The 12,375-nt window shown below is 39.7% G+C and overlaps 2 protein-coding genes across 6 annotated transcripts in view; both read right to left on the reverse strand.

Moving 5' to 3' along the window:
- Positions 1 to 2,470: 2,470 nt before the first annotated feature.
- On the reverse strand, positions 2,471 to 3,688 carry LOC127811811 (uncharacterized). Its single transcript, XM_052351987.1, has one exon. The coding sequence runs from the start codon at positions 3,686 to 3,688 to the stop codon at positions 2,471 to 2,473; it is 1,218 nt and encodes a 405-aa protein (XP_052207947.1).
- Positions 3,689 to 7,232: 3,544 nt separating this feature from the next.
- The window catches only part of LOC127812291 (cyanidin 3-O-galactoside 2''-O-xylosyltransferase FGGT1-like), a 34,012-nt gene continuing 28,869 nt past the window's right edge, over positions 7,233 to 12,375 (reverse strand). For 2 of the 5 annotated variants that reach the window (XM_052352701.1, XM_052352703.1), the window contains exon 2: positions 7,233 to 8,866. In XM_052352701.1, the coding sequence (XP_052208661.1) occupies positions 7,426 to 8,838 (1,413 nt within the window). In that variant the 5' untranslated portion in view covers positions 8,839 to 8,866 and the 3' untranslated portion in view covers positions 7,233 to 7,425. The other 3 variants (XM_052352699.1, XM_052352700.1, XM_052352704.1) reach the window with 3 other exon arrangements.

Below are 12,375 nucleotides of genomic sequence, written 5' to 3' on the forward strand. Positions count from 1 at the left end.
GCGAAATTCAATGCATGTGTAAATAATTGTTTGGACAACCATAATAAACCAAGCCATAGGGATGAACATTCACAGTAAACCATTCACATGTCACTTAAAGTCTTTTTGGGTAGAACCACTCAAAATTCCAAACAGAGTTGGGGGTGAACACTCACAATAACCATTCATAAACCACAATCGAGTTTTTCGATAGAACTACTCACCTTTGGGCGCAATTCGAATTCTTCTTGAAAAGCGCGGTTTGTCTCGATTTGCGTGCTTGTCTCGATTTGCGTGCCTTCTTCGAACTTCGCACGAGTCACTTCGTCTCAACCCTCAAGGCACCCTAATCATCACATTTATCCAACAATTATAATATTCCTTAATTTTCTCACAATTTTCCTATTTTTCTCCCATTTTCTTTTCTAATAATCCAAAATAAATATCTACACAACTATTCTCTCAAATATTTTTACATAATAATTCATAAAAAATATTTATAAGCCTCTGTGATTTTATGGAAATTTTCCACATTTTTCTCCTATTTTCTCAAATTTCCATAATTACTTTTCCTTGAGAAAATTTATTTCTCATCGATTTACTTCGAATATACTTCAATAAAAATCACCAAAACTCATCAAATAAATTCCTTATACTTCTGGAATTTTTTCATAATTTTCTAAAAATTCCTCCTATTTATTTTCTATTTACATTTCATTTCAAAAATCAAAAATAATTATTTCCCCAAGAAATTTCCAAGATAAAAATTCACCAAATTAAACTATTCATCATTCTTGAATTTCTGGATATTTTTTCAGAATTTTAATTCCTTTAATTCTATTTTTTATCGAATTTTCTATATTTTCAGAATTAAAAAATATAGAAAAATACCTCCAGTCATCTTCTCCGGCGACGGCACACCGGAAAATTGAAGCGACGACACCAGGCTGTTCCTCTCACTTAGTCGATCCCAATGGTACCAATCTTGCTCGGAAAAGACCACCGGAAGCCTTCCGATTTGGCCAAAAACGGTCGGCCGAAGCTATCCCGCCACCGAACTCCGGCGAACCAAATTGACCCTCGATTCGAACTCCGATTGGCACGAAACTTTCCAGATCACTTACCCATCACCTTGCGAACAAAAGCCCCTTATTAGATCGCTCGATCGATCACTCTACAACCCGATTTCATCTTCACTCGATATATATATATATATACATTCGGCCAAATGCAAAAACACCCCTACACCACTCCAAAAATTCCCAAAATCTCCAGAAATGATCCTCTTCCCTCAAGGATCAAAAGCCCCTTATTGGTTTCCCTCGATTCGCTCTCAAACTTGAGCGATTTGATGATTTACATTCGGCCGAAACCCTTGGCTATTTATAGCCAAAATTCGACCCCCACGTGGCCAATTTCCGGCCAAATCTTTCCCCACACGCTTCCTAGACTAGCCTAGGCCACTCTCTGCCGATCCTAGGCTGTCAAACGGCCGGATTTTCCTGCCAAATCCATGGCCAAATCGGCCATGCTTGTACTACTTTCTGAAAATTGCATTTTGGTCCTTGGAAATTTCTCTTTTGCATTTTGGCCCTTATCCTCAAGCCCCTGATCTTTCTAACATCCTCAATAGGACCCTCAAGATTAGTACTTCTCATTTCTCCCTTGAAATTTCCGAAAATTTACCGTTTTGACCTCCCTCGGGCATTTTTAGAAAATTACACTTAGGCCCGATTGATTTATTTGACCTCAAATCCACTCGATTCAACCTGAAACCACTTAAGGGTTGTTCTATACATCGAATACTAGTCCTTGACACTCTCCGTTGACTTTTTGGATGTCGTTTACAGCAATTCGATAATACGACCTAATTGGCAGCTGTATTTTTGCTGTACCGAAAACTGTTCCCGATCTCATTTTTTTCATCACTAAAACTCATAATTTTAATTGTTCGTCGATACTATACCATTTTCCTTGGCTATCTAGGGTCCGAGGTACTCCCTCTGATTAATTCGGTCGTCCAAAGCTGTGTTAGTGTGCCCTATAGTCTTATTTTTCCCAAAATTCCAATTATGCCCTTCATCAAATATCATTTTTATCCTCAAGATTATTCTCGGGTGTTACATCCTCCCCCCCTTAAAGAAATTTCGTCCTCGAAATTTGGTCTGTGATACTTGCTAATGACTCTTAATTGAAATGTCCTAAGTACCACTCATTATCCTTAGCAATTATTCATTGCTTATATCTCCTTATGATCCGAGCTTACCAGACATGTTTTTATTTTCCAGAATATCCCGTTGTAGCTCTAAACAGGCGGTTACACAAATCCCAAAATAATTCATAACACTTATTATTATTTCCAACTGTGTCCTCGAAATACATTTCATTGACTCCCAACCGACTCTAATGCTAATGCCATGATGACACAGAAATTGATAACATTGAACTTTAACTTATCTGCCAAGATGGCACAGAAATTGATAACATTGAATTAACTCGGCATATCTTTGGTCATTGTCGGATGGGTTTCTTCGTCATCTCTTGCCAAGCCAGGGTAGACCTCTTCATTTTCTCTTGTTAGGCAAAAGACTCGTCCAGTACGAGGTCCTGGCGTCATGGTTATCTTCCCGGGTTGATCCATCTTCTGTCTCTTCGGACATTCACTAGCGTAGTGACCGGGTTGATTGCACGAGTAGCATGTGATCCCCGTTCGATTCCCAGTTGGAGGAACATCTTTCTTCTTAGAGCAGTCCTTTTCCTTGTGTCCTTTCTCGCCGCACGAAAAACACGTGATATGCCCTTGAGAGCAATTTCTTCCTGGGTGTTCTTTATTGCATCGGGGACACGGCTTGCTATCTTTGAAATTTTTCCCTCCTGTCTTATGCTCCGTGCCTTTCGAATCTTTCTTCTTTTCATCAGATCTTATCAGTCCTATACGCAGTAGGTTCATCTCGGTGGTCAGAGCCCTGTCCAGCGCCTCGTTGTAAGTGTTGATGGTACATGAGCTGAGGGCTTGTTGTAGATCTACTTTTAATCCACTCACAAATTTTTGTGCCTTCTGTCTTTCGTCAGTTTCGTACATAGGCACGTATCTGATTAGTTGGGTAAACTTGACATCGTATTGGGTTACTGACATTTCGTCAGTTTGCTTTAAGTTCATGAATTCCCAAGTTCTCTCTTCCTTCCAGCTTTGGGGAAAGTACTTAGCATTGAAAACTTCCTTAAATGCTTCCCAGGTTATCGCCTGAGCTTGCCTCGGCCTTAGATCCTGTGCTGCCTGCCTGGGTGTCCTTTGTAGGGCTCGTTGGGCTGATTGCCACCATCGTGCAGCCTCTTCCTCTAGCATGAAGGTGGCGCAATTAACCTTCTCTTCGTCACTGCACTGCAGATGTTGGAGCAGCTTCTCAGTTTGCTCTATCCAGTACTCGGCTGCACTGGGGTCATCTCCCGCTTTTCCTCTAAACACCGGGGGTCTTTGCCGGCGATACTGATCCAGCATATGGGGGGTGTGCCTTGGTGGCTCGTTCCTTGTTACATGTGTCAGCACGCCCTCTAAGATCCGTTCTATTCGATCAAGTCTACTCTCACTAGGACCTGATTGCTCTTCTTGTCGTCTACTGCTCGCGGCACGATTTGTGGAGCGACTACGGTGATTACTCGTAGCTGAATTCGCAGAGCGACTATGGCGACTGCTTGTGGCGCGACTCATTGAGCGACCACGATGACTGCTACTACCGCTTTCTTCGTCTCACTCATTGAGATCCGTGATTCTTCGAGTTTTCACCATCTGAAAAAGGAAAACACCGACACTTTCTTAGAGGTAACCTCAATCATTAGAATCCTTAGACTGTATTCTCAATAACACTAACCGAACCATCCTAGGTTTCTCATTTCCCTAGGATCCATGGCAAATATCAAATCATTCTAATACTAGAACCTCAATGCTTCACATCTCCTATTTGAAAACCTATCTCAATCATTCTCATTTCCACTAGTACCCCTGAGTCTCCAATCGGGGTTTTTGCTAGTTTGCTCTGATACCAAATGTAACGCCCCGTTTTCCCACAACGAGCGTTAACTCGAGATTTCGGGAATATTTTTTTTTTTTTTTTTCAACATCGAACACATAACATAAGTCTCTCAATACATATACCTTCATCACAATCATTTCCCGTCAATCCCGATCGTACCTTCTTAGCATATCAAAATTTAATAATAAACTAAGACAGGTATCAACAATCACATCAGCGGAAGCAAGATCGAAACCTCAATGATATATAACCGACAATTCCTTTACAATAACCAGATCGATGTTTCACATGAAAATATCAAAATATTACATAACCTCTGAACATCGTAATCATGGACAAAACTTACGAAAACTAAACATAGCCGCTACATCTCGATGATATTCTTTCCCTTGGCGCCACTGCTTTCACCTGGAACGTTTGAATATTCCAGGGACATAGTCCAAATTAGATGCTGAATCATCTAAGTGAGAGTTCAAAAACGTTTTCATGCAGACATGAAAAATCATATACAAAATCGATAAATCCCAACATGCACCAGCCTAAGAGAATCCCACATAGCACTTAACCCTAATCGGGGAAAATGCAATCTCTCTAAAGGCGACACAACCACTTCGGTTCATTGGCAAAACAATCATGCTTAAGAGGGACAACCTCGACATATGAACCCGGGAATCACCCCATTGTCATTGTTAGGCTTTACGCTCCAACTCAAAAGCATTCCAAAACCCAACGCAACCCTAGCCCCAAGAGTGCCACATTAGCACTATCCTCGGAATCGACGTCACCTCGGCATTAATGCTATTGCTCAAAGGAACCTGGGGTGGTGTCCACTCGCAGCCCCGCCACTTGAGCCAACAACCGGGGTGGTGTCCACTCTCAGCCCCGCCACTTGGGTCCCGTAGGGTGAAGTCCGTCTCAGCCCCGTCCCAAGTGAGTCACCTAGCATTAATCCTAGGTACGCATCCCGAGTGCCGTCACTCTGGGCTACGTCACAAATTACCAACCCACGTCCCACATGGACGACACAAAACAAGCCAATGCCGAAAAATCATAACATGCATAAAATCAACATCTCCATGTATGCAATTTACTGTGCGAAATTCAATGCATGTGTAAATAATTGTTTGGACAACCATAATAAACCAAGCCATAGGGATGAACATTCACAGTAAACCATTCACATGTCACTTAAAGTCTTTTTGGGTAGAACCACTCACAATTCCAAACAGAGTTGGGGGTGAACACTCACAATAACCATTCATAAACCACAATCGAGTTTTTCGATAGAACTACTCACCTTTGGGCGCAATTCGAATTCTTCTTGAAAAGCGCGGTTTGTCTCGATTTGCGTGCTTGTCTCGATTTGCGTGCCTTCTTCGAACTTCGCACGAGTCACTTCGTCTCAACCCTCAAGGCACCCTAATCATCACATTTATCCAACAATTATAATTTTCCTTAATTTTCTCACAATTTTCCTATTTTTCTCCCATTTTCTTTTCTAATAATCCAAAATAAATATCTACACAACTATTCTCTCAAATATTTTTACATAATAATTCATAAAAAATATTTATAAGCCTCTGGGATTTTATGGAAATTTTCCACATTTTTCTCCTATTTTCTCAAATTTCCATAATTACTTTTCCTTGAGAAAATTTATTTCTCATCGATTTACTTCGAATATACTTCAATAAAAATCACCAAAACTCATCAAATAAATTCCTTATACTTCTGGAATTTTTTCATAATTTTCTAAAAATTCTTCCTATTTATTTTCTATTTACATTTCATTTCAAAAATCAAAAATAATTATTTCCCCAAGAAATTTCCAAGATAAAAATTCACCAAATTAAACTATTCATCATTCTTAAATTTCTAGATATTTTTTCAGAATTTTAATTCCTTTAATTCTATTTTTTATCGAATTTTCTATATTTTCAGAATTAAAAAATACAGAAAAATACCTCCGGTCATCTTCTCCGGCGACGGCACACCGGAAAATTGAAGCTACGACACCAGGCTGTTCCTCTCACTTAGTCGATCCCAATGGTACCAATATTGCTCGGAAAAGACCACCGGAAGCCTTCCGATTTAGCCAAAAACGGTCGGCCGAAGCTATCCCGCCACCGAACTCCGGCGAACCAAATTGACCCTCAATTCGAACTCCGATTGGCACGAAACTTTCCAGATCACTTACCCATCACCTTGCGAACAAAAGCCCCTTATTATATCGCTCGATAGATCACTCTACAACCCGATTTCATCTTCACTCGATATATATATATATATACATTCGGCCAAATGCAAAAACACCCCTACACCACTCCAAAAATTCCCAAAATCTCCAGAAATGATCCTCTTCCCTCAAAGATCAAAAGCCCTTATTGGTTTCCCTCGATTCGCTCTCAAACTTGAGCGATTTGATGATTTACATTCGGCCGAAACCCTTGGCTATTTATAGCCAAAATTCGACCCCCACGTGGCCAATTTCCGGCCAAATCTTTCCCCACACACTTCCTAGACTAGCCTAGGCCACTCTCTGCCGATCCTAGGCTGTCAAACGGCTGGATTTTCCGGCCAAATCCATGGCCAAATCGGCCATGCTTGTACTACTTTCTGAAAATTGCATTTTGGTCTTTGGAAATTTCTCTTTTGCATTTTGGCCCTTATCCTCAAGCCCCTGATCTTTCTAACATCCTCACTAAGACCCTCAAGATTAGTACTTCTCATTTCTCCCTTGAAATTTCTGAAAATTTACCGTTTTGACCTCCCTCGGGCATTTTTAGAAAATTACACTTAGGCCCGATTGATTTATTTGACCTCAAATCCACTCGATTCAACCTGAAACCACTTAAGGGTTGTTCTATACATCGAATACTAGTCCTTGACACTCTCCGTTGACTTTTTGGATGTCGTTTACAGCAATTCGATAATACGACCTAATTGGCAGCTGTATTTTTGCTGTACCGAAAACTGTTCCCGATCTCATTTTTTTCATCACTAAAAATCATAATTTTAATTGCTCGTCGATACTATACCATTTTCCTTGGCTATCTAGGGTCCGAGGTACTCCCTCTGATTAATTCGGTCGTCCAAAGCTGTGTTAGTGTGCCCTATAGTCTTATTTTTCCCAAAATTCCAATTATGCCCTTCATCAAATATCATTTTTATCCTCAAGATTATTCTCGGGTGTTACAAAGTCAAATTGTAAGTAATAACAAATTTAAATATAAAAATCAAGACATACTTCAACTATCACTTTGCTACACATGTTTAGTGAACCCACACTGAAACAATGGCATTAAACAAAAAGCACGGGACACCCCATCATGACAAATACCCCACATAAAATAGTGACACAATCCTTCTCATAATCATTCATGAGACACTTCAAGCAAGCCACTTAAGCCTACAATTATTCATGCAAGCATATGTCTGCTAGTTTCTCACTGAAAGTCTGAGTGTAAAAGGCATCGAAATCTTTGCTTAGCAGAAGCTCTCTCAATTTAGCATGCTTTCCTCTAACCTCTTGCCCCACTTCACTGTCTTCATCCATCACAGACCTCACAGCCCCACACACACTGTCCCTTGTGAAGGACCCATCTTCTTCTCCTCTTTCCACTTCAACGCCCACCCTCAAGGTTAGACTTGCCAGCCTTGCGTTGATCATCTGATCCCCCTTATGTGGTAGCAGCACTAGCTGGCAGTGGCTCACAAATCCTTCTCGCAGTGAGCTTGAGCCGCAGTGCGTGAGGAAGCACCCAATTGAAGGGTGCACCAAGATCAGCTGCTGATGGACCCATCCTCCATAGACGACCCCTCTGTCTTGAATTCTTTCATTAAAACTCTCGGGCAATGCCTCTTCGACGGACTCAGACCCAACTGGCGGCCTAAGCACGGCCAGAAATGGCAGACCTGTTAGCTCTAAACCCATAACTAGTTCTTGAAAATTATCCTCTGTTAAGCTGCACTCAGTTCCAAGGGCGCAATAAACAACCGACCCAGCCTTGAACTTGCGGAGCCAGATGCCCCATCTTTCATCCAAAGACGACGAGCTCGGTGGCTCGTTTACGAATAGCCCCGAAAGCAACACAGGCTTCTCGTATTGGCTCCCGAGATAGTCACAGAATGGCCCTTCAATCTCCCCACACGTCGAGAAGCCTAGTGCATCACATTGGCACAAGCTAGCATAAAGGCTGTCGTAGAACAGCATGTCTCCGCCAAACTTCCTCTTCCTTCGAGCTTCAAAGGCTCTGGCCTCGTGGGCATGGAGCTTCATCGCCGAAAGCGGGTACCCTTCTGGGGGTTGAGCCATGTCAACCCCGGCTAACTCTTTGCCAGGAAGGCGCCTTGCTGGGGACAATGCATAGGCGATCGTCGAGGGGTTAACTACACTATAGAATACAGACTTGATCCCCAACTGGCGGGCCAGAGCTGGCAACCAGTGGGTGAAATCGAAGAAGACAACGTCCAGTTTCAGACGATTCAGGATAGCTTCAATCTGAGGTTGGGTGCGATCCATGGAGTCCATGAGGAGAGTGCCCAAGGAGGAGGGCAAGTCCGCGGTGGTCTCCGCACCAAGAGGGAGCCCTTCCACAGGAGGGAGTGTGATGGGGACAAAGGTGATGAGATGGGGGTGGCGATTGAAATGTGCTAGTTTGGATCGAGTCCTAGGGGGAATCAAGAACGAGACTTTGTGGCCTTTGGTTGCTAGTTTGTTTGATGTTTCGAGGAAAGGGATGATGTGGCCAACGGCAAGCCAAGGGTACATTGCTATGTGAAGTGTCCTTGCATGGGGTTCTCGTTGTGACCCTGAGGAAAGCTCCATTTTGATGGCAAAGTATATATGCAACCACCTGAGAGAAAGATACAAAATGTGAAGATTTAAAGCTGAGCACTTGGTCGATTCAGTCATCAAAATGCTATCAAAAAAATCGGTATCTTATCTACGAAAATTAAAACCAAACTAAATATTTAATTTCTCCAACAAAACATGATTTGAAATGTCCTTGTATGGGATTTTTGTATGGGCGAGCGACCGACGGACCAAGCGATGGAGCGAGAGAGAGAGGCAGCGAGTGACGGAGCAGGCGAGCAACGAGAGGCGAGAGAGAGTCCGAGCCGCCGACAGCGAGGGCAGGAGTGACGGAGAGAGAGAGAGAGGCTGGGCAGCCAGTGAAAGCGAGAGAGGGACAAGGGCAGGGGCGAGCCAGGAATTTGCAGAGGGGGAGGGGGTGGGCGGCTGGAAAGGGTTCCCAAATAATCAAATATTCATGGGCCCTGAGACAACCGCGCCTCATGAAAGGTCCGGCCCTGACTGCAACCTGCTCATAGCAACATCCTGCCGAGTTTACAATTTCAAGGGGTTGATAATTTCAGAGGTATTTCTGCAAAGGGCATTACAATTTTGGTTTTTTTTTTTAATTTTTTGTCCTCATTTTTTTGTTTTTAACAAAACCAAACCAAATTAATTTAACTGAATAATGAAAAAATGAGAGCCCAAGAGTTCAAAGTAAAATTTACCCTATAAATAATAGTCTCAAACTTTGATTTCTTCCATCTTAGTTTAAACTCGGGTTTGAATTTAAATTCAGATAATAATACAAAAATATAGCAAAAAAGAAGAAGAAAACTAGATCTAATGAGTCAATTGAAATTAATAATTAAAGAAGTCTACAAAAATAAATAGAGAAAGAAATAAGGAAGAGAAGAAGCTCCGCACCGTACCTCAGCTTCTGGTTGGGCTCTCTCCCGCTGGAAGATGATGCTTCGTCTACCGTACAGCGAACCGGAGGCCAATAATTGTTGTAAACTTCTATCCACATTTGTAAATTTCTTATTTTGCCATTACACAACATGCTTAATTCCCTTGTATCCCCAACATGCGTCCGGAATGTGGACAGACAAAAGGAAGTCTTTTAGATATATAAAGGATCAAGTTTAATTTTTCCAAAAATATAAACAAAAACATAAAATGTCGCAAAAAACTTTTTTTTTTTAAAAAAAAAAAAGAGGTATATCTCAAACTTCACAACAAAAAAATAAATATAAAAATAAATAAATAAAATATATTTCTCTAATTACAATAATATACGGATAATATCAATTTATGTAGTGTTTATTAATTAAAATATAAATCAAATAAATTAAGATATAAAAAATATTTCAAACTTTTATTATTTATTATGAATTTATTAAATTAATCTAATAATTTTTTTTCAAAAAGTCGCATGACTTCTTATGTAATATTTTCTATATATGTTTGTCTAAAGTTCAAAATATGCTTATCTGGAGAGGGGGATAGATAAGTATATCTTAGACTTTACAAATAAAAAAAATCGACGCATGTGTCCACCAATGCATTCAAAAAATTTAACAAATAATTTGATAAAAATTTTGAAATATTTTACAATCTTATCTTGATAATTCTATATTTTGATTCGAAAAGCATTCAAGTTTATCTTGATGTAATCTTATTTTATTTATTTTAGCCATTCAAGAATAATCTAGATCAAATGAACACCTCTACTTACCGGTTAAATAGTATAAATGATTACTAAATTTTACATTAAAGTTTAAAAAAGTCATTAAATTTTAATTTAATATATAGCTCCATAACTATTGTCAATTATCATTAAAAAAGACTAACGAGATATTGACATGACTAACAATTTAGACGGGAAGTTAGCTCCGCACCGTACATGAGAGAGTGTGATGGGGACAAAGGTGATGAGATGGGGGTGGCAAAAATAAATAGAGAAAGAAAGAAGGGAGGGTAGCTCTGCACCGTACCTCAGTTTCCGATTGGGCTCTCTCACTGAAAGATGATGCTTCGTCTACTGTGCAGCGAACGGGAGGCCAATAATTGTTGTAAGGGAAATTCTATTTGCAGCCAACGTTTTACTCTTCGCAGCCATAATTAAAATAAATTTAATAATTACTATTCGCAGCCATACTTATTACTCCTTGCAACCAACTATATTCCAAATTTACCCTCCTATACCCATACACCTCTCCGCCGCGACTCACCGCCGTTCTCAACCTCCACTTGCCTTTGACAGTTACCTACACCGCACTCCAGTCATCGCCTTCTCTACAGAGCTGCGTCTCTTTGCTGTGCGCTCTTGAGGTAAGTTTTACTTACATTTTTGATTGTTTGGGTTGTATCCGTGATTTTGAGTTGGATCTAATGTGAACAACTGCAATTTTTTTGGGTTCGATGGGCTATTCGGAGGCGAGGGATGGGCTGTTCGGAGGCGTGAAGCCACCTCCGAAAGCCAGCTTTCGGAGGGGGGCAGCCGCCTCCGAACCCTAGCTTTCGGAGGCGGCTACCCGCCTCCGAAACCTAGGTTTCGGAGGGTTGGGCCGCTCCCGAAACCTGGGTTTCGGGAGCGGCCCAACTTTCATTTTTTTAATTTTTTCTTTTTTTTATTTTATATATTATTTTTTATAAAAATATTTAAAAAAACTTAATTTTTTAATTAAATTGTCCTAATTAATATTTTTTTATACTTAATTTTTATTTTATTTTTTATACAAATATTTGAAAAAACTAAATTTTTTAATTAAATAGTGATAATTAAATAGTGATAATTTTTTAATTAAATAGGGATAATTTTTTAATTAAATAGTGCTAATATATGCTAATTAATATTTTTAATTAAATAGTGCTAATTAATATTTTTGTATACTTAATTTTTTATTAAAACTTAATTTTTTAATTAAATAGTGCTCATTAATATTTTTTATACTTAATTTTTTATTTAGGTACTGGAGTTGAATAATTTAATTTTTAATACAAGTAAATATATATTTTTTTAATTAATTTTTTAAATCCAATAATGGATTTTCCCAACTAACATATTTTATATTTTAATAATTATCATATTAACTTATATTATACATGTCCCAAACTCTACGTTTCGGGACAAATTGATTTTCCCGAACTCCAGAGTTCGGGAACGTTGGTGTTTCCCGAACTCTGGAGTTCGGGAAACACCAACTTTCCCGAACTCTGGGGTTCGGGAACGTTCGTATTTCCCGAACTCCAGAGTTCAGGAAACATGGTATTTCCTAAACTCTGGAGCTCGGGAAACACCATCTTTCCCGAACTCAACACCAACATTCACGGAGTTTGGGAAACTTAAATTTTTCGGATGTTTAATAATTTTTTTATCGTAATTTTTTGTTTAATATTTTGTATTTTTGTATTATTTTTATGATATGATACGTGATATATTTGTCTTTTATTTTGTAGTTAATTGCTATTGTTTATTTTTGTGTTATTTTGTAGATATGGTACGTGGTAGAAGAGGTGATGCTTCATCATCTCGACAGCCTTCTTCTCGCCAGCCTTCTTCTTCTC

Source organism: Diospyros lotus, chromosome 10, assembly GCF_014633365.1.
Source record: "Diospyros lotus cultivar Yz01 chromosome 10, ASM1463336v1, whole genome shotgun sequence".
Classification (NCBI taxonomy): Eukaryota; Viridiplantae; Streptophyta; class Magnoliopsida; order Ericales; family Ebenaceae; genus Diospyros; species Diospyros lotus.

Coding starts and splice junctions, on each gene's coding strand:
- LOC127811811 (XM_052351987.1), bottom strand. CDS start 3,688: ATGAGTCGCGCCACAAGCAGTCGCCATAGTCGCTCTGCGAATTCAGCT.